The following is a 22,152-nucleotide window of genomic DNA, read 5'->3' as shown; positions in this document are numbered from 1 at the left end:
CTTGGATCTGTCACTTTTACTCAGAGCGTGATGGGCTCGGGTAAGGATTCAAAGGGCACTGGTGCTCCGAGAGATCCTGCTGCGGGGAGGCTGCCATCCTGAGCCCTGCTCACCCGGAGCCAGCTGAAGGCAGCATCAAAGCTGAGCTGTCACTTGACAGGTAAGGGCTGGCAGGCAACGTCCTGCCGAGGCTAAAGCTCACTGCTGCCAGACGGCTCTGCTGGTGTGGGGCAGGACAGTAAGACACTACAGCTTTTGTCCTCTGCCAGCATCTAGGGGAAACGGCAATCTCCAAGAAAAAGGCAGGTGTAGTGCTGTCAGCATGGAAATAAGACAGACAAAAAGTCTCTTTCAAGGGCTTCCATATTTTTTTTTTTCCTTTTTCCTGAAGGAGGTTTGGATTTACCAGTAAAAGCCTCATTCCTTGGCCTTGTGTCACTTAATCTCAACAGTTCGATATCAGTGGCACCAAGCTCCGGCCCCCACAGCATCCTTAACTTTGACTGAAGACATCACTTGAACAGAAAGAGGGTAACGGGTAGGAAAAAGGACCAATGCAGTGAGGAATCTACAAGCACTGAGCCAAAAAGCAAACGAGAGCCTGAGAACAAAAGCGTCATGAGTGTGAGCTTGTCACTTGCTGAACACCTCCTCTTGCCAAGGGCTGGGTCTGTCCCCCCCCTCACCCACGGTATCCTGAGCTGAACCCCTGCAAGGATGCACCCAGCCCGTCCCCAGCAGCCCACACCACCTCCCTCACCTGCCGGAAGCCACCGCGTGTGTGCTGCAGGATTTTCAGGGCGTAGTTGGACCTCTGGCCTTTGCTGTTGAATTCGATGTGGCCAGTGAGACCTTCCAATTCTACCTGTCCAAGAGAGAGTGAGTTACAGCGCCCGTCGAGGTGGGCACGCGCCCAGGCACCCTCCCGGCAGCGACGGCACAACGCTGGTGCAGTTTTCGTGTTGCAAAGGGAGCCAAGGTGGGTGCCTGGCCTCGCCGCGCGGGCTGAACATCGCTCGCCTGCTGCCGGAGAGAGCTTCTCAGCCCCAAGGGCAAGCTCCTGCGCCTCCTGTTAGCAGAGCAGAGGGAAGCTGAAGAGTTTTGCTGTCTCTGACTAAGGCTTCACGTACATGGACTGAAGCAGCACAAGGTTCAGGTTCAGCTGATCCTTCCTCCAGCAAAAAAACCCTCATGAAATAAATTTCCTCGTCTCATGGTATTTCATTTGCACCCCAAACAGACTCAAAACCCACGCTCGTTCTGCGTGGCCCAGCTCAGCTCTGAGGGTGCGATCGATAAACTCAGCTACGTGGGGCCTGATCCTGCGCGGGGCCAGGCTGGGTCGGTCCCAGCGAGCACACTTCTGGCTTCAAAGGGGCTCAAAGCCCTTCGCAGGCAGCTCTTCTCTGGCCACCGAGCTCTAAGCAGCTGTACTGTGCAACCTCGTATCAGCTCGAGTTCACTCAAAACAGAACTCACATCACTTAGAAACATTCACACTTAAAAAAAAAAAAAAATTCATTGAACTTCAATTTTTTTGCAGCAAAACCTGAAAAAGGGAGTTTTCATGTACTTTTAAGGCTAGCGCCAAACCAGTCCTCAGATCTCCTCTCTTTTCCCTCCCAGTGCTGCCTTCAAACAGACCGATGCTCTGTGCTCCAGGCCTGTGCCAGCCTGTGCGTGCCCGCCCTTCGCTGCCGGCGAGCTCCAGCCCCGCTCACCATGCGCAGGTAGTTCATCAGGCTGGTGCCATGCTGCCAGATCTGGGCAGAGCCGCAGGACAGGGGCTTCACGCCGATCTCCTGGCTCCGGTTCAGCTCCTGCACGGCGCTCACCACGGCGTACACGGCGTCGAACAGCAGGGCGGAGGAGAGCTGCGGGGGAAAGGAAGAAAAAGAAACTCACTTTTTCTAAGCAAGCTCTGGTTTTTGGTCCTTTGGTGACGCCCGTTCGATCTGCAGCCCACGGGGAACCCTGCACCCACAGGAGGAAACACACCTGGGCTGCATCAGCCATCATTAGGGCCCAGAGGATCCTCCCTCCAGCACTGCTGTGAGTGGCAGATCTGTGAGGAATGAGGATTTGCTAGAGCTGTTTCTCAAACAACATCGTCTTGGCTTTCTGGTGCAACAGAGACCATCTTGTCCCGTGCCACCGCCTCCAGCGTCCTGCTGGCTGTCACCTGCACTGCAGTGGCATTGCTGAAGCAACATCCAGCATCACAGAGCTCGCTCCCTCGCCTTCCCACCTTCGCTTTGTTTGCCTTTAATCAGATTGCTTTGTCCGTCCAGCCGCACAGAGCGTGTCTTTTGCCCACCCACCACCGTTCTGAGGGTTTTGATCTAGTCAATAATTGGCCGTTTGCTCCCTCGCGTTCACTGGCGTGGCTAAGATCTCACTTCTAATTATTGTCACCTCCTGACTCTGCTGGAATTAAGCTGTTGCAGCTCGTTACTGCCAAGGCTACAATTTCCTCGTGGCTACTTCCCAGAGCATCCTTTATGGTCGCAGCTCCGGCCGTGGGCTGGTCCAGCTCCAGCCGGGGGCTCCTGTCCCCTGCCCTGCCCTGTCGGGGACTTCGGGCAGCTCAGCTGCAGCCTCGCGCCCTGTTCCTCCTCCGAAGCTTGCTCAGCTTTGTTCGCTTCTGCCAGCTGCCCTGCGGGGACAATCTCACCCGGTTCAATCCTCCCCAGGAGCCCTGGGCTTCAACCACACGGCTAATTTGGACAGAGCGAGCCAGAGTTAACGCCGCTTGACCTCACACAGACCAGTGGTGGAACCTCATCGACTGCAATGGCCGGGGCTTAGGCAGGTAACGAGCAGTGCAAAGCCTTAAAACATACAAGCTGGCAGGAGTAAAAAGGCACAATTCCAGCCTAATGCCAGCAAAACCCTGACCTGTAGCTCTAACGGCACCGGCAATCCTTCCTTCTCCCAACTCCTCTCCCCTGGTACTGACTCACATTTGCTCCATCTCTCCTCCTGCACGTACCTGATGCTCCTGCCTTACTCAAAGAGTATCTGGGCACCTTCCCATGAGCCCCGAGCAGTCTTGGGTCTGACTCTCCTGCCTGTCCCATCCTTGGCCCCCGTTCAGTGAAGCTCTTTAGCATACATTTAATTTTGACTGTGGACTGAATCCCGTTCCGGTTACAGGACACCATACACAATTAGCAATTGCTCTCCTGGATCAGGAACCACATTAAACGCAGTTGGCCAGTCAAAAATGTTGGGACAGCAAATGCAACCCCTGTGACACCAAAATTTCACCATCTCATACCAAATCAGGACATTGGCCCTGCCTTTGTAATTGTCTCCTGTTGGGTTTTGATTTCCACTTTTTTTCCGAGCAGTTAATGATCTCTTATTAGCTGGTGAGCAAGAGACTTGTAAATCTTAGCGAAGCATTTGACATTATCGACTGGAATATTTTTTCCTTAGCCTCGAACAATTTGCTGGGATTTCAGGTGGTCCCCATGTACTTTTTCAAGCAGTTCAGGGACTGGGGAGGGGGTTGTGATGCAGAAAATTGAGTCATCTCGCTAGGGAACAAGAGGCCCTCCCATGCCCTCAGCGGACCTCTTTTATTGTTGTTGTTGCTGTTAAATCCCTGTGCCAAATTACCTAGCACTGGACTGCAGCAGCTCTTCTCTGTTCTTTGGTCTCTGGCTTTTTTTGGGTAGGTAAGTGCCTTCTTGTGTGGTTACCTGGGGGGTGACACCAGCTCTCTCCTACACGCCAGGAAATCCCAGCTTTCTTCATGTCACCCATAAAACCTCTCACTTCTTTTATGCTCTCGTTCGAACCCCAGCTTTGTCACTGTCACAAAAAGCCAATTTGCCTGCTAACAAATCGATTCTCCTCCTCGCATCGTCTGATCTGTGCCGATCCCTGTTGGCTTCGTACCGTATCTCTGCAAGGTCACGGCTCTGCGAGGGGCTGCACGTGGAGGGCTTGGTGTGTGCAGTGCCCCCGTGCCTCACCTCCTCCTCCCCAGTGCCCTACAGCTCCTCACACACCTTCCTCCCAACACCAGATCCCCTCCAGGCACTAACCACGGGTTAAACGTGGCTACGTGAAAATTAGCACTTTATTTTCTAGGTACAGAAATCCCCCACGTAAAGGCCATGTTTAAAGGCAAGCTGTTCTCCAGGGAAACGTGAGCAGCTTCGGCTAGTCCAGGTTTTGCCAGGCTTTTTTTCCCCTTTTCCTACTCAAACATTGTCATCTGTATCTTTGCCCCAAACATAACACAGAGAATTAAAGCCATTAAAATCCTGTGAAATAGACTTTACAATCTGGATTTTATTCAATGACATAAACACTTAATTACAAACATCTGTTTTAGCCTAAATTCTAATTACCTAATCTAGCCATCTGTAATTTGAATGATTTTCTCTGATTTCCTTTCTTTGCAATGTGATTAATGAGAATGGCATTAGAGCAAGCAGCTCCCTCCTCCTTCCTCAGATGCTTTCTCAGCTCCCCCAAGAAAGCCCTTGGGTCCTGGAGCTCACAGGAAACCTCCCTCCTGTCACTCCCAGCTGTTGAGCTTCCTTTTTCTCTTTTTAGGAACAGAAACCTGCTTCCTGGGACAAAAAGGGGAGTTCTCACAGAGGTGCTCTCCAGGATGTGAGACCTGCCAGACTTCCACCAGCAGACTAAAGTAGAAGTGGATTTCCCTGGCAGATGCAGGAGAGGAAACGCATCCCACCTGGGAATATTTCACGTGTCCTCTGCTCTGAATATTCACAGCCTGAGATACTTTTCTCATCACCTGGGGCATGGCATGTGCCAAGAGAAGCCACACAACTGAGTTTGGGAAGCCCCAGGGCAGGTTCTGGGATGCTCCCGGGCTGGAGCAGCTGAGGATCGGGGTGGTGCAGCCTGGCTGAGCCCCCTCTCCAGATGCATCATCCTCCCTGGCCCGCGAGGAAGCCCGTTGTACTGCTGAACGTTCTTTAGGAATGAATGAAAGGAGCATCCAGCTGGCTTAGCATTGCGCTGATGGGTGATTGAGGTTCAGGCTCACAAACCAAACAGCTCCATTCAGCTCTGAACTCATTCACTCTTCCAAAAAAAAAAAACAACAACAAAAAAAACAGGGAAAGTGCTGCAATGAGGCATACACTTGCATCCGTCCACCTACAGATTTTGCCGGTCGTTTAGGACAACACAGGGTAAGAAGGAGCAATGAGCTCCGTTATTTCTCCATCACACCTGCAACACTCCTCTGCCTATTGTCTTCCCTTTGTGCTATTGGAAGGAAATCTATTTTTAATGCCTCGGAACAGTCCTGCAAACACCAGCCAAAGGGAAAGCTTCCTGGTAGCCACCCTACAGAGATGTAGCAGGGCAGGCAGCAGCTGCCTCGGTGCAGGAGGGCTGGGATAGGGGAGCGCAGGCTGGTCGCAGGCACGTACTTAGCATGGCCTGAGCACCATGTCAAGCCAATAGGACGTGGGCACAAAGGGCAGAAAGCTCCTTATTTTCCCTGCTTAAGATCACTTTGTAGTGATAATAAGATTTTCAGCAGCACACTGCTGCCGCAGTTTGTCGAGGGGACTCTGAGTTCATTATAAAAGCTGCAAAAGGTTCCACTGATGGCATTTTCTGCCTCCCTTCCCGCAGCTCCAGCCGCAGCCCCCTGCGTCCCGATCTGGCAACGCTGCTGTGCAAACCCTCTCAGCCCCCAGCAGTCCCTGGGGAAGATTTCAGGGCTGGTCTGCATCCAGCAGGGAGATGCCAGAGCACGCAGCACAGCACAGCCTCGTGGCATCTGCCTAAGCCCAAGCCTTTTCCATGCTACGTGCATCCAGACTGCCTCTTCCTCTTGCACAAGCCACTTTCCCAAGGGAAATACACAGGGACTAATTTCCCCTGGGGAACACTGAATCGGAGCTGCATCCCCTGCACTCACACGCAAATACAAATCAAATTCGGATTAGGTTTAATTTAAAGCTGCACAGCCGTTCGAGCGCAGCCAAGCCTTCTAAAGCTCTCCATCCACCTGGTTCCCGACGGTCTCTCACCCCAAAGGGTGAGGTTTTCCTTGGTCTTTCCCTCCTCTGCCCCACGGTCCTGATGGATGAGAGCAGCTTCTGACTCACCGAGGCGATGGAAGGGTTTTACTTACCGCCGGGCCAGTGAAAGGAGCGTGGTCGCAGTTCTCCTGCCAGGACTGGTTGAGGCTCTGCACAAACTCTTGGAAGAAAGCGTGAGACTGGTTGAAAATGGAAAACCCCAGGATGTTGACTCGGTCATCCAGCAGGCTGTCCAGGCGCTGGAGGGAAAACTCCTAAAGCAGCCCAAAACAGAAAGCAGGATCAGGAAAGCAAATGGGCACCCAAAAAAATCAAAACCAGACAATATAATTGAAGGGAAGATTGGCCACGCAGCCAAAAGCACCTGAACCCACCACCTCCAAGCTGGGGCTGAAATCCTCCCACCAGCCTGTAAGGAAATCCGGGGTGCTGACCATGACGGGGCTCAGCAGGCTGTTAATGAAGATGTCAGCCAAGTCCAGCACTTTATTTTTCCAAAAACAGACCCCAAATCCTCCAAAGCAGGTTCTGGAAAGATCATTTCTGAGCCATGGTTTCTGCCAGCCACACCTGAGCTGTGCTAGCAGGCTTGGCAGAAAGGACTTCCCTGCTTCACAGGAGGAAAGCTGTATTTTCAGTATGATGCATCTATGAAGTTCAATGACCCCAGATCCTTAAAACAAACTGTACAGCCACGTCTCACGGGCCTCTTTTAGAAACAGAGTGTGGTGTGGTTTCCAGACCAGCTCTCTGGCAGGAGGCTCCCAGTAACAGAGAGGTTTCAGCGCAGGCAGGGAGGCACCGGGTATTTTTCAGGCGGAGCAGGCAACCTGCTGCAAAGGGTCAGCGATGCCTCGCTTCCCCTGCATGGCTTGTGCTCAGCTAAACAAAGAGCCGGGGCAATTTCTTTCTTGAAAGAGGGTGATGGGGAAGGCAGAGCCAGCTTGCATCCCCGGGGGATCTCAGGGACGCCCCAGCTCTGCTCTCATCTCCGAGACAAGCGCTCCCGTGCAGCCGAGAGCCCCAGATGGCGCGAGCACACGGGCACGGGCTGTCCATCCAAACCCCGGCCAGGAGGAATCCCCAGGCCAGCAAGACCACCAGAGTGTGAAGGGCCACGTCTGGAAAGAAATTAGTGCCATTTGCTCCTCTTAATTTCCTCCGAGAGCGCCTGACCCAGACTCCAGCTTGGGCTGTGGACATCAGGCGCGCAGCGACGGCGCCGCACCGCCGTGGTGCCAAGGCAGCGACACCAAGCTCGAGCCGATAAACCGGGACAGGTCCCACGGAAAGCACAACCCTGCAGTGCCACCAGGTGCTGGGAGGAGATGCCACCCACCGGAAAGCCCTACGTCCCTGGGGAGGGAGCAAAGTGGCCAAGGACGATGTTAAAATAAACCACAAGCAAAAAGGGAGAGCTCGATGCCAATGGAAGCGGTTGTGCAGCCGGACATGCTTCCTGGAGGAGCGTCCAGCCCTCCCCGTCCTATTAGCAGGAAATAATGGTGCCTTCCTCGCTAATTTCTCTTTTGCTAATTGCTAAAATGGAGCGAGAAGGTGGGAGTAATAGTTTCAGAAACTGCTGGGTGCCCAATCTCTTCCATCACTAATATGAATGTCTTTTGGCTCCGTGGACTAGGGGATCTCAGCGAGTCAAGTCATTTTTTATCTTTCCTGCGTATGTGTGCGCGTAGGAACAATGCCTGTAAATCTCCGAAACATGGAGTTACGAGATTGTTCCAGCCCGGCAAACTCCCCCGAGAATGCGATCAGACCCAGGATTAAGTGCATTTTGGACACAACCGCATTAACGTTAGGTAACATGAAATTGCCTGTGAACTATTGATTCATTTGAATGATATTATCCTCCTGCCTTGCTGACAGGTTATCCATTTACCCACGGCATCCTGTCAAGCGGCGCAGCGAGGGCAGATGGCTAATGAGGACCGGGGCCCGAGGAGCTCCTGGATGCAAAGGGAGCAGCAGGAGATGCGCTGAGCCCCTGCAAAACAACGGCTCCCCCAGCAGAGCTGCGAGGCGAACGGTGCACAGGGCGAGTGGCCTCCCGAGCGCCCCGCACGCAGAAGGAAAACGAGATGCTGTGCACCGAAGAGCCCCGGATCTGTTGGGTGTAAATCCTCACATCAGCTTTTTCCCAGCTCGCGCTGGAGGTGGATGCTCGTCGCGAGCTTCTGTCTTTTCCTGCAGCCTCCTCTCTCTGCATCTGTCTACTTCTAGGCAAAACTCCAGCTGCAGAAAACCCCATTTCTGCTGCAGTCCTGCTCAGAAAGCAACCGTCACCAGCACACGGGGACCACGGGAGGCGAGCCCCGTCCCTGCACTGCTCCTGTCTCTCCCCCCTGCTCCAGCTCCAGCCCTCTTCTTTCAAGTGTTTTTCCATGAAACGTGCACAAGTGTTTCTGTGGGTCCAGGTGAGAAACGAGCAAACAAACCACACGCTACCTGTGCAACGAGACAGACAAACCGTCCTTGGGGCACATGCTTCTTTTGCAGTGGGATCAGACAGCTCTGGTAAGGTCAGGCTTGCAACGGAGGGCAAAGGGGCGAGAGCATCCGGCCACCCCCTAGCTGCCAGCACAGCTTCTGTCCCTGTTCCTTTTCTCCCTTTCCCCCAGGGTCATTCAGCACGCCTGGCACCTCCAAGCCCATGTTCTGCAAACACCAACTCATTTGTTGTTCAAGGTCTGCACCTCCCAGCAGATCCCAGGGCTCGGCACCCAACCCGCCGGCCCCGCTGTGCCTCCCAGCAGCAGCACCCGCGTTCCCACAACGGCACGGAGCATCCCCTAATGCTGCCTGGGAAGCAGCGAGCACGGTGAGGATCAGGGATGGAAATCCTGCTGGTGGCACTGCTCCTCTGCCAGGTACTTGCACGCAGGCGGTACCACGTTTACCTTTTCAGACTGAGGTAGAGAAATACGGTTTGTATTTTTGAAACGAGGCTCAGACAGGCAAACGGCTCCATAGAGGGCGCACAGGGATTTGGTGTCAGATCCCAGAATTGCTCATTGAGGTCAGCTCAACAGGACACACTGAAGATGGCTTTTACCTAAGCCAGCAAGAATCTTCAACAGCAGAGCTGACACAGAACAACTCCACTCCTCTCTCCTCTCCTCTATTCTACTCCCAATGATTTTTCCCCTCCTTACCCCATAATAATCACCATACCTGACCAGCACTTTGCCCCCCATCTTGGACCAGCTCCCTTATGCCACCAGCGCAACCCGAGGCACAAAGATCATAAAAAAAACGCCTCCAAGCCTAATTTCAGATGCACGAACCCCGGCTGCCTGAATTCTCCCCCCTCTCCGAGTCTGTTTTTTCAGCGCACCCACCAAAAGTCAATATCCTGTTTCATGAGACGGCAGAAAAAGCAGGCCCTGAAGGTCCGCAGCCAAAATTAATGAACTTTTATAGAAGAAAAGTCCCCAGGCTTTGCTCAGATCACAGCAAAGTCTGCAGCAGCACCAGGCAATTACAGTGCAGATTTTCTGACTTCTGCTACAGGGCTGCAGCCACTAAATACGTGCCGTTAAATAACAACACTTAGTGATTCTATGGCACTCCATATTTTCAAAGCACTAGGCACACATTAGCTAATTGAATACAAAGGGGTTCCCTGGGAGACGACACTGGAGGAGTTATTAGAGGATGAAGTCACTCTTGGGTTGGCGTGCTGCATGCGGCACTCGACCTGCCTTCTCACTTCACAGCAGCAGACAAAACCTCGGGAGCGACCCGGGCGTTTAGATCACTGGGAGAACCTGCCTAATAAAAGCCACCCGGCCAAGCTCGGTAATTCATGATTTTAAAGCCACGAGCTCGGGTTTCGTGGCGTCACCGGTGGTGAGTTACGGCCGGGAGATTTACAGGCGATCGTCTCCGATCCGTCAGGAGCACAAAGCCGCGGGGTGCAGGCACATCGCTCCGTGCCCGCTTCGTGCCGGCCCTGTGATAGCAGCAGCACTCCGGAGGCACCTGCCAGGTGGTTTTGTACCCATTGTACAGAGGAGGAAACTGAGGTGCCGAGAAAAAACAGCAAGCAGTGAAAAACCTGACAGCAAGGCTCAGCCTCCAGGAGACGGGGATTAGCAAATTTGGTGCAAAGCATCAAAGCCATCGCTTAAATTCAAGCAGTTTAATGAAGCATCCTCCCAGATCTGCCCTTAAGTGACCCACTCGTGGACCAAAGCAGACCCCATGAATATTGCCCAGGTCCTCCCTGGCTGCTGCTCTCACCCGTCCGGGCAGACTTCCACCTCACCTCATCCCAAACCCACGCAATAACCAGCATTTGCTCACTGCACTGGTACCGAGATGCCTTCATCCCTCCCTCCGCTCACACCCGCACACGTGGTTATCTTCCTCTCTTAATTACTGGTAGGATTTCGCTGGAGTTTTGGCTCTGCTGGTGAGCAGCCCCAGGGACCCGCCGATGCTGTCACTGCCCGGGGTCGGCAGCAGAGCCTCCCGGTGGTGCTCTCAGCTGCCTGCGCTGAGCTCAGCCCCGTCCCAGCCAAGGATGCGTCCCCCTGACAGAGGCTGATTTACACCAGGAGCTCCAGAACATGCTGTACTGTTCCTCCTCTATTTTTATGTGGGATAGGAAGGAGAACGCTGGGCCAAGGCTTCCATTTCTCTATTATTAAGACCTCACGCTGGCAGAACTTCCATCGCAAGGGTGCTTAAGTAAGCTGTCACCCTCCAAACACCGATTACAGTTCCCAGGCTGGCACTCTGCATCCTGCTGCCCTCGGGGCTGAGCTGCTGAGCGCGCTAATCATTCCTGAGCTCCTCTAAGACACTTATTTATTTACTGAAGTGGGCAATATTATGTTAAGCATTTTATGGTTTTCTTGAAAGGCTCTGCTTATTTATAAACTATCGGCAGAGTCAGTAAGTTTGTAATGGACCATGCGTTAAAATCAATTTATCTGGAAGAAAAAAAAAAACGTCACGGGAATGAATCGTGGCCTTTTGAGGGGATAAGTGGATGTGGACGACCTTCCCAACTCACCGTGTTATTCGGCTGTTCACGTAGTTAAAGGGGAACCGGGATCTCGGTGAACTTGGTGACGCTTTAGGGGAGCCGTCCCTACATAATCTGGTTGCTCTTCCGAAGTTGAAGCATCACAAAAGCATCGGAGCCGTGTGCTGGTAAGGAAGGGCCTTTTAACAGCTCTCCTTGCATGAGGAGATAGATTTTGGAGGCTGCTCTTCAAACAGAGCACTTCAGGAAAACGCGCTGCCCACATCGTTAGTGCAAGCGATTGACTTCAGCTTCCCCGCAGGGAGCCTGGGGCTGAGGAGTGACAAAGGCTCAAAGAGGAAGGGGTCAAGTGGGAGCGTGGGGCCTGAAAAGGACGGCTCGTGGAAACAGGGGGTAGGGAGAGAGACAAATAGGACGAGAAAGCGCGAGGAGGGAGGAAAAAAAAAAAGAGGTTTGCTCTCACAGCGGAGGGCCTGGGCTGTATCTGAGAGAATGATTTACTCACCAACTGGAAATCAAACACGGGCTGGGCTTCCTAAAGGACTCTGAACAATGCAGAAAGAAGACCCAAGACAGGTAAAAGGGAGCGCAGGCAGGCAGCAAGATGCAGAGAGGCACAAATCGGTGCTTTGCCTAACTCCTCCTCTTCTCATGCTAACCAAAATAAGGAGAAATGGCTTTGGCATCCCTGCACCAACCTGATCTGTTTGTCCTCCTACCCCATGCCACCGAAAACACAAGCCATAAACTCGGGGAACGACCGGGGCTCCTCAAAAAGCTTTGCATCGGCTACGGGGAGCCGGGCAGGTAGGCTGGCCGGTGAGGTGAAATTTGTCAAAGCCTAACGAGAAAGTCTGCGCCCTTCACTCGCACCGGAGCCCAGGAGAGAGCGAGGGATGCTTACGGACCTTGTGCAGCGGGGCTGAGCACCACGGCCCGCGGTGGAGCTGAAATCTGTGACATTTCCCGGGCCGTTTGGACGCTGCTTGCCTCGCCGGTCCCAACGGGGCATCCGGAGCGACAATTCAGCTTTGGAAAACTCGCCCTATATGAAGAGCGACCTCTTTATAAATCACTAACAAAGAAGGAACAATAGGAAACAAATAAACAAAGCCAAGCGGATTTATCTGGGCTCTGGAAATCGAATACGGCAGCTGTTTTATCAGCAACAACACCTCCGCACAATATTGTCGGGGAACAAACCTGCAGCCACTCAATAGACCGCCTGACTCAAAGCACGAGTAAAACTCCTTTACACCTCCCTTCTTACAGTAATAATTTTAATTGTTTCAATTATTTCCATCTAATCTCCTCGATAAATGTTTTGAAATTTAAGCCCAGCCTGAGGTCCATATGTTATACTGAAAAAAAAAAAAGGAAAAAAAAAGACAAAAACAACAACAAGCTACAGAGAATTCACAAGCTACAAGAATTAATTGTACCGCAGGATTTTGGAGGCATCCAACACCCCTTCTGCTCTGCACTGCTGATCTCCAGGATTTCTAGCACCAGGAGAAACTTTTTTTTTTTTTTCCTTTTTTCCCAATTCAAAGCAGCCTGCCTGCACTGCTTTACCTATGCACTGGCCTTATTAGCAGCATTATCATAAATCTAATTGTCTACCGGGCTTGGAGTTGTACCCTTCTCCTCTCAAACATTACCTAGTGGTGTTCTTCAGCTTGGGTCAAACCGTGAGATCCTACAAGGTGGACGAGGACAAAAGGGGGCTCGGTCGCCCCCCGGCTCAAGAGCACCCGTTACACAGATGATGGACAAGGGGAAGGAGCACGCAGCAGCCCTGCTCTGATCTGCGGGTTTCATTTGGGCTCCAGGAAAATTTGTGGAGCTTCTGCTGCTGACAGAAAGGGTCCCCAGAGCTGGCTGAAGGCGGCTGATAATGAATTCGCACGCGGTAAATTAGCCCGTGGATATTTTTACATCAGGCTGCTCGCCTCGGCTCCAATGGAAACACACCGGGGGCTGAAGACTTCCTCCTTGTTTGCTCCCGCAGCCTCGTGCCAAAGGCTGGCAGCTGCTCTCGCACACTGCTCTGCCTCCCCTCCGAGCACCGATGGCACCCCTGGGACCCCCGGTCCTGTCCCCACGGGCTGGTGGCAGAGGGACCGTGGCCGCTCGCCTCCATGCAGTGCTCCGCAGAGAACTGGCTGCCGGCCGGGATACGCTCGTTAAATAAAATTAATGCCAGAAGACAGGAACAGAACCCCCCTCTAGTGCCGCGGGGCAGGTGTTTAATTCGGCATTTTCACCCCTTTTCCATCCTTTTTTTGGCCTGTTTTTCCATCTTCAGGTAGCTTAATGCTGCGCAGACCGTCTGCTCCCCTTCTGATGGGCTCTCTCCCCATTTAGAGCCATCTTCTTGCTTGCTCCCCCTCGCAGCAGCTCGCTCTGATTTTATCTTTTCTATTAGGCAGTGACTGTAAAATCTCAGAGGGTTCATTAGGGGCTTGATAATCCCTCCAGATTTATTAGTCTAAATTGCTCGCTCCCGTCTCTCATCCCCATTTAAATATTACTAATTTCCTTAACCACCTCGCCCATCTGCCCAGGTTTTGCCCGATGTCACCTTTCTTCTTCGGTAGTCCCTGCCAAAATTTCCGTTAGCTCTGCTCAGGGCTGGTCTTTTGGATAAAGTGGTGAAATAAAGCAGGGGAAACAGAACAACATCCTGCGGGAGCAAACGGCAACGGAATTCGTTCCTGTCTCACCTGCCTCATATCCTCATTACACTGGATGAATGGGTTTCAAAGACAAACATCACCTCTTAACCCCAAGAAAATGCTTAATCACACCCATGCTCAAAACTAGTGTGGTGATGAGCTTAATTAAGCAGTGGGGAGCTTAATTTCTACAGTTACTTCCATCGTCCAAGCAGCATCCATGAATACAGACTCCATTGTGCTGGTGACGTGCAAGTGGAAATCTCTGACCATGTCTACTATAGTAGCACTGACAAGCCCAAATTATGGATTAAGGCCCCACTGTGACTGCGGCTAACCAAAACTTAGCGTCTTTTCCTGCAATGCCGTATGCCTCCAGCACGCAGTGTGTGATGGGCAGGCGTTACACGGGCTGCAGACCCTGCTCCTTACCAGCTCCACCAGTACAGCTGCACTGGGTGGCACAGGGGTGAGAAACCACAGGGCAGCAGCTGCTGCCTTAAAATAAGTGATCTTCAGGTCCCGGGGCTTAGCTCTCCCCCAGGTCCCTCCCTCCCTGCCCGGTGCTGAGCGTTTACATGAGGATAAGTCAGAGCAGTGCAGCTCTTCCTTGCGGGGCTGGTACTGAGCAAGGTCAGGACCTAGGGGTCGAGTGCTGAGCAGGAACCGGAATGATGTTAGTCCAGGTAGGAAACATGGATTTTCCCTTCTTTTGTATTTTTGCCTTTTCTGACACCTTTCCCCATCCTACCTCAATTGCTACCTTGGCTTTCACCCCCTTCCTTCCCCTCCTTTCCCCTCCCCTCCCCTCGAGCTCCCCTTCCCACACGTTTGGCTCCATCCGCTCCCGTCTGTCTCCCACCCAAACACAAAGCGTGATTCAGCTCTCGGCTTTCCTGGCACAAGCACACCCTGGCATAAATATTAATAGAAATTAGAGACTATGAGTATCACCGGGGGTTGGAAGGCACCGTCGCTTCATCATCCAGCCCGTCCCGCGCGCTCCGGTTGCCATCAGCCCCCACCAGCAGCACCGGGCAGGTCCCGCTCTCCCCGTGGGCAGCGCTCCCCCCACCACTTGGCAGCCCGTCGGAGAGCCTGCTGCAGCACCAGAAGTTTCTCTCATGTTTATTTTGGGTTTCCTCCTGCTGCCTCCTAAGCCCATTACTCCTTGTTCAGCCCGGTGCTCAGGGATTTAGCCACACAATCCCCCATTAGCGTTATTAGCTGCTATAAAGCCGAGTCACCAGGGGCTGTGCTGAAGTCATGCCCGCTCTGCCTCTCCACATTTACAGCACCATCCCTCCTCCATCCTGCATCCTGCTCTTCTCCCAGAGCAGGGAGCGGGGTCCTGTGCTCACACCTCCAGCGTGCCCCTTCCAGAACCACCCAGGAGCCACCCATCCCCTGGTGGACCCCAGATCTCACCGCATCTCTCCCAAACCCTTTTTGCATCCACAAACCCTGCTGCACGGCATGGAGCAGCGCTCTCACCTCCCACCAGCCTTCCCTTAGCCAACGGGGTTTGTGCGGGGACCCGCCCGGCTCCTGCCCCCGCCGCCCCACACGCAGGCAGCTCTTCCCCGTGCTCCCCGGGGTCCGGGAGATCAGCTCCCATTAACATGGCTCGACACGCACGCCCGAGAAAAGCTGCGAAAAACGTCTTACCAGATTAGTGAAGATGTACGTGTAGTAGGCAGACGCCATTCCCAGCTCGGCTGCCTGTGAAGGAGAGGAAAGGAGATTAGACCTGAGCCTGGCAATCTTCCATCTCAGCTCCAGCACAGACGCGGGGCCACATTTCCTTTCCCGTCCTTATCGCTGCTGTCTCCCCACGTGTCGGGATGGCTGGGACACAGCAGCACAGTGTGGAATTAAATCCAGCAGCACCAAGCCTACCTCGAGGTCTCCTCTCCGCACCTGCACAGGGGTGCCTGGCAGCTCCAGACCCCGCGACGAGCCCTCGGGGCACGCCACAAAAACACCCTGCTAGGAGGAAGCCCCTGGGAGCAAAAGCTTCTGTCCCCCTCCCAGCAGCCCGTACCCACCCCCGAGTGGGATCCTGAAGCCTCCAGAGCCCCTGGGCGATGTTCCTTGGTTTTGCCGTGTTTTGAGGAAAGAGAGGTTAGGTGAGGTTTGCTTCCCTGTTAATTGGTACTACTTTTCTCCTCTTCAATTATCAACTTAACGAGGGAAATTTTTTAACTTAATTTTTGAGCATAATGAGGGCACGCAGCAGCTGAAGGGGCTCAGTGCTCATCTCCTTTCGCTACGAGCACCGGGACGCGGCGAGCGAGGCAGGAAAAGCTCCCGTGGAATTGCAGAGAAAGGACAGTCATCCCAGCGGTGCCTTCCCCACGTACGTCTGCCAGATTGGAGCTCCAGTCCCGAAAATTAATTGACAGGAACGAAACCTAGCAACTCCAACCGCTCTCCAGAATTTAACAAGGGTTGTGATGGCCTCGGGAGCAGAAAAGAAGAGGGTGAGAGTGTATGGGGATGCAGGGAGAAGGACGTGGATTTGTCTGTGAGATGATCTCTTCTGGAGACCACGGACCAGATCATAGAAGTTATTCTCCAAAATTCAAAGTTCTCATTAGACCAGGAGTTGGTTGTTGGAACAGATGCTCAGGATTAATCTGCAAATCCTCCCGAAAGCCTGTGTCTCGCTGCCAAGCACAGCTGGTCTCAAATCAGCTGCCGGACCTTGGCGAGGAGGTTTGCCTATCGCCCCAGACCGCCCGGAGGTGCTGGAGGCAGGGAGGGACCGATGCTGGCTTCGGTCTGGCTGTGCCCAGCCCGTCAGTCACACGCTGACACCCTGTGTCCTTCAAACAGGGGCCAAAACGGCCACAGCAAAAAACCATTTGACCAGCAGAGCACCGCGACCCCACAGCAAGCATTCAGCCCGCTTTGCAAAAAACTGCCTCGTTTCCGAACTCCTGCACAATAAAAGGTGGCACCCACGTCCCTCCCTTCTCCCTTGCTGGGGACAGCGATAATGTCAGCGCCGTGTGACCTACTTTGAAGTCAGCCTGTTTGCTTTCAAGGGCAGAAAATCAAAGGCAGCCACAAAGCGGCTCCGCAGCAGCGCTCCCAGCCGCTCGGCGTGCCCGCGGCCAGGTGGGCGGCTGGGCCAGGCTGGTAATCGAGGAAGCAACCATGTGTCCCCAGACCATATGTGGAGGGTGAGATGAGAAATTGCCGTTTCCCTCGTCGTCCAAAGGCAGGCCAGCTCTGCCGAGGCAGCTCCGACACATGGCGCTTTCCTCCTGCTTTCGGTCACCTTTGGGCAGGGCGCAGCTCCTCAGCCCCTGCTCCGGCTGCAGCTCCGTAAAGAAAACACTTCCCAGCCTCCCCAGGTGCTTGTGATGCCGCATCACAAGCCCATTATTTACAACCTCCCAATCCTACAATCCTCTGGCCGGGAAGACTACACCAGGTTTTACTGAACTGCTGGAAAATCGCAGCAGTCTCTGACATCTCCATCAGTGGTGGCAGGAGGATGCTCGAGCAGGGAAGGGAGGCTGGGGGTGCCCGAGCGCTGCCCTGTGCCTGCGGGAAGTCACTACAGCAACAGGAGGGAGGGGGGCAGCAGGCTCCTGCCCTACTGACATGGGGACCAGGGAAAAAACACCCCAAAAATTTAAAAAAAAAAAAGGCATGGAGGTGCCTCCAGAATACCCCAAAGTGCCTATTTAGAAATGCAAAATTGCAAGAAGCAGAATAAAAATCTTCTGTTAGGGGGGGAATAATAAAACAGCGCTAATTTTTTCAGCTGGCTGTCATCAGGGATAAACCTGAGACGGTGCTGAAGCGCCCTGAGAACACAGCCAGGACACCGTGGGTAATGCCTGCAAGAGCAGCCAAGGGGAAGGGGGACACCGTTGCTTGGATTCGGCCTTGATTCAAAGAAGCACTTCTTGTTCCTTCCAGGATGTGGGGAACTACACACAACTTCAGGCTCCATCTGGAGCCACTGCTCAATTTTGAAGTAGGCTATCAAAACAAATGCTAAAAATTGCAGCAAGAGACCATTTAAAAATAAACACGATTAAAATAAAATCTTGGTTAATAAGACAATCAAAGAGGAAGCAAAAAGTTAGAAATGTATTTGGAGAAAAAAAAAAAAAAAAAGGAAAAACGATTGGACTGATTGACTAATTTCACAGCACTCAGCAGCCCCCCGGGGCTGTTTGATGGCACCAGGAGCCACGGGCAGGCGCCGCTTCCAGAAAGCAAACACACCAGCTCCGAGCAATTAAACCTTTGTTTCTGCAGTCCTGAAAAGCACAAGGAAATTATTTCCCCCAGAAACTCCATCAGTGGCAATTCCTCTCTCAGCAGAGAACGTTTCCAGCGTCACTGCAGGAATTTTTACGCGCCCTTTTCAGGTAATGCCTGCACACGCTCGTGCATCGCACGCTGTCTCCGGCTGGCTGGAAGCAGCAGCACTGACAGCCGTGACGCTTGGTCGGCACCTACCTTCTGCAGAATGGTGTGGGACATGGAAGCGTTGGCGTGCACGATGATGGTGGCTGTTTTGTCGTCCCTGATCTCTTTCAGCAGAGGGGTAGGGTCCCGGCTGTCATCCAGCATTCGGACCGAGAGCGTGTCCTTGGAGATGAGGAACTGGCGAAGCAATTTCTCTAGGTTTAAAAGGCCTGCAAGTAAAAGGGAGAGGAGAAAATAAATAAATAGACACCTGGATGTTTTAGGCGTGGTTCCAAAAGCACCTCTACCCTGCCCCGCAGTCACTCCTGGTGGGAAGCAGCCCCGCAGCTCCGTGGCTGCACGTGACAAAGGAGAGGACCGGTGGCTGCAGCCCAGGCTCCTTCGTGGGGCAGCAAGGACTGGGGAAGGATGGATGGAGCCCCTCCACGTGAGTACCTGCAGCAGGGAGGCCTGGCCCCCCCCGGCCCTCTGCCTTCTTGCCTCCGGCACGGCCGGTTGAAGTTTCTCCCTGCAGAGAGGTCACTGCAAGGGCTCCTTCCAGCATGGCTGCTTTGATGTCTAACAAGACGTCAAAGCTCCTGCTGCAGCTTTTCTTAGCGGAGAAAGAATATTTGACAGAATCTGTCTCTTCCAGCCAGCTGCTGGTTTTCCTCGGGAAATAACCTCCTCTGTCAACTTTGATTGACCGGAGGCCACAGGATTTAACCATTAGCAAGGCACAGACAGCTAGCGTGGCCACACGGCCCAAAAGGAAGGAGAAAAGCTGAGCTGAAGGAAATGCAGGAGCAGAACCACGAGCAGGCGCCAGGCCGGGACGATGGAGGGGCCAGGCTCGGGTCAGAGCCCCGCTCTTCACCTGCCCCTTCCTCACCAGGAGCCCAGGGGACACGGAGCCACCCAACCCAGCACGGTAATAGCGGAGAGCACTGCTTTCACGGGCTCCCAGCACCTCCCGAAGGTAACAAAGCAGCGTGCTAACGGGCATCCATCCAAGCCAAGCAGCCTCTCCTTCACAGCGAGAGGTTTCCAGCAAGCTGAGTGTGCCCTGAACTCTTTACAACGCTTTTGCCTCTTGCATTTTCCCCAGCTGCAGGTGGGAACTCAGCAAGGGTCTCAGCAGCAGCCAAGGCTTCTCTGGATCACGTCTCCTCTTGATCCTTCTCAGCAGCCGGCGAACTCCCCCCCGTGCACAGGAGGCACAGCCTGGACCTCACCTGGTTACTTGCTCCATGTGCTGGCTCACGTGAATGGCACATTTGCTTCCTGCAAGGTTTGTTTTCACCTTAGCCCACCTCTGCAAGGGATCACACAGGTTGCTCCCAACAGCAGCCCCATTCTATTCACACAGCCTTATTCTATTCACCACTGCGGTACACTTACGCTGGCCTAACTCCATCGACTTTGAGGGTCATCTTCTGCTCCTGCCAGCAGAAACGACAATCAGTCCTCAGAGGAAGGATGCGACTTCTTCCAGTGACAGTACGAGCACGACGGGATAGGACCCAGAAGTCCCATCACACAGCCTTGTACTTTAACCAAAACAGCTACGACTTTCCCTCCAGGGAGCTAAATAATAACATCCTTCAAAACAAGATTCTCTCGCTGATGAGCAGACAGCTCATATACTCCCTTATTTGCCTCCGGGGAACCTTCCGAAAGCCCAGAGCGCCTCGAGTCAGTTGTCTGAGGACTGTGCCTAGGAGCACTGCTTGTCCTAGGGGAAAACGAGGGCTTGTGCTCCTACACAAAGCTGGATTCTGCCTTTCTTGCGCTCTGTAACAGTCAGAGCAAGTTGTGCTTCAGTCCTAGCTCAGATAAGGTCCTTGCTGAGCACAAGGAGCAGGAGGCACTGGCATGAAAGGCACCCATCCCACTGCTCCCCTGGAGCTGGGCTGCGCAGCACATCCTACATTTACCCAGGAACACCAGAGGAAAATGAACAGGGCTGATCCAATTAAAAGGGTGATAACCTGATGCAAGCAATTGCCAACCGAGGTTCTGATCCAGTTAAATGAAGAGGCACATTAACACCAGGCTGCATTCAAGGGGAGACACCTGTGGGTTTTGGTTTTTTTTTGCAGGTAGCTGGGGAGAAGGGCGATGAGCTGGTGTGTGTGCTCTGTGCCTGGCAGCAGCAAGGGCAGGACTGAGAGCACGCTGCACGGCAGGTCGGGACACCCAATTATCTTTTCTTCCTTTTTTTTTTCCTTCCTTTTTTCTTTTTTTCCTTTTTTCTTGAGGTTAGGGTTCCACAATGAAAAATTCCAGCGCTAAATGTAACGCGGAAGACTATTTGAATTATTTTAATTGCAGGATTTGGGTCAGGTCCTCTGCTTGGGTAAAACCTGAGCATGCCTACCAAAAAGCAATTTAATGATTACACATGCTGAGGATGTCATCTCCTCGGTTCATAAAGCAAAAAGAAAAGGCAAACACTGTCTTACTCCTTCTGTCCCTGTGCAGGAGTCTGCCACAACAGTGTGCCGCTAGCCCAGCTGGCGGTGTGAAGTCTGCCTGTCCCAATTTAGGAAGGATGCTGCCTCTCCTAGATACTCAGCCCCACCATCGGAGACTGCTAAGCTCTTGCCAGCACTCCAGGGCTCTCGTTGGATCCATGCACACCCTCTAAGTCCCTGTCTAGGCTGGTAAGGTAAACTGTAGCGCTAATGAATCTGGCTACCTGAAATTAAAAGCAAAATGGGCTGGGCTACTCCACACCAGCTACCCGCCCGCACGCTGACTTTCCAGAGGCACAGGACACACTTTGCTCGAAGCACTGGGATGCAGAGCCTGCTCCTGCCATGCTAGGAGAGTTATGCAGAGATGAATCCGGGCTCGCTGAGGTGAACACTCCAGCATCCAGATGCACAATTACCAGCAGATGTATGGCTACAGAGCCCAAGAGAGTGTGCGGTGTAGAGGCTATTAATCAAGTCCTGCTTTTAGGCCACAAACTGCACGTGGGTTTGGGAGAGAGATATTTCAAAAAAGTGAAAAATTGCCTAGAATAATCTCCAGAAACAAGCTTAAGACTTTTTTTTTCCCCCCAAACCCACCTGTGCAAGCAAAACACTCTACAGATAGTCAAACAGAAGGCAGGCGAGTCTCTTCCCCATGCCCTTTCCTCCTCCAACAAACACCTCCACAGGGCACCAGGGTGGAAAACGTGCCCGGGGGGGGGGGTCTGCCTTGTTTCAGGCTGCTCTGCCTGAAGAGCCCCTGCTACAAAACCTTGCAAGGCAGCACAGCCCCCCAGCTGTCACACACCAGCCACCCCGGTCTTTCCCCAACGAGCACCGAGCATGCAAAGGGAGACGGAAAAAAAGGGCAACCAGGAGCGGGGGGGCTGCCAGCCCCGCCTGGGAATGACTTACATTCAGCTTTGGCGCAGATGAGGCAGGCGGTGGTGCAGTTAAAGAAATTCAGGATTCCTGCCACGGCCACGCTGATGTCGGTGTTGCTGGGGTGGAGGTTGAGCGTGGTGAAGCGCTGGAGCTGCAGCTTCAGGAACTCCTCCGGTGCCACTCTGAAGTGAGGAACCTAAGTGGGGAGGAGGGGAAAGGGAATATAATTAGAGAGGGAAACAAGAAATCAAAACAAGTAAATCTACCATAAAGGACCTTTGGTGTGAAACGCACAGCATGCGGAGAGTGAAATGTCCCAATAAAACCGCAGAAGCATCACTGGAGTGAGGAGAGGAGGGTGGGATCTGTGCAGGAGCAGAGGAAAATAATTATCACAGCCCTGAGAAGCCACGGGAAGGAGTGGATCAGGAAAAGTCTTGCTGAGCCACTCAGAGAAAGGCAACGGGGTTTGTGATTACAGCACAGGAAACCATTCCGGATGACTTCAGCCTGATTAGACTGGGTACTAATTGTAGCCGGGCCTGCACTTCATTTCGGGCTTGCTGCCTGGGTAAATGCGGAGGCTGCTCCGCAGGCAGATGCCCAGCCCGTGCTGCGCT

The 22,152-nt window shown here is 53.2% G+C and overlaps 1 protein-coding gene across 3 annotated transcripts in view; it reads right to left on the bottom strand.

Moving 5' to 3' along the window:
• Positions 1–22,152, bottom strand: part of GRIK4 (glutamate ionotropic receptor kainate type subunit 4) — a 166,836-nt gene that overhangs the window by 28,746 nt on the left and 115,938 nt on the right. For all 3 annotated transcript variants that reach the window (XR_005814260.1, XM_040534372.1, XM_040534373.1), the window contains 6 exons: positions 21,563–21,728; positions 18,219–18,397; positions 15,402–15,455; positions 6,137–6,298; positions 1,722–1,874; positions 761–865 (listed from right to left, as the gene is read on the bottom strand). Coding sequence is in view for 2 of the 3 variants with exons in the window: in XM_040534372.1 (XP_040390306.1) it covers positions 761–865; positions 1,722–1,874; positions 6,137–6,298; positions 15,402–15,455; positions 18,219–18,397; positions 21,563–21,728 (819 nt within the window). In the remaining variant the exon portion in view is untranslated. The remainder of the gene's footprint in view (positions 1–760; positions 866–1,721; positions 1,875–6,136; positions 6,299–15,401; positions 15,456–18,218; positions 18,398–21,562; positions 21,729–22,152) is intronic.

The sequence above is a fragment of the Cygnus olor genome, chromosome 22, assembly GCF_009769625.2.
Source record: "Cygnus olor isolate bCygOlo1 chromosome 22, bCygOlo1.pri.v2, whole genome shotgun sequence".
In the NCBI taxonomy this organism is placed as follows: domain Eukaryota; kingdom Metazoa; phylum Chordata; class Aves; order Anseriformes; family Anatidae; genus Cygnus; species Cygnus olor.
This window is presented reverse-complemented; position numbering and strand designations above follow the sequence as displayed.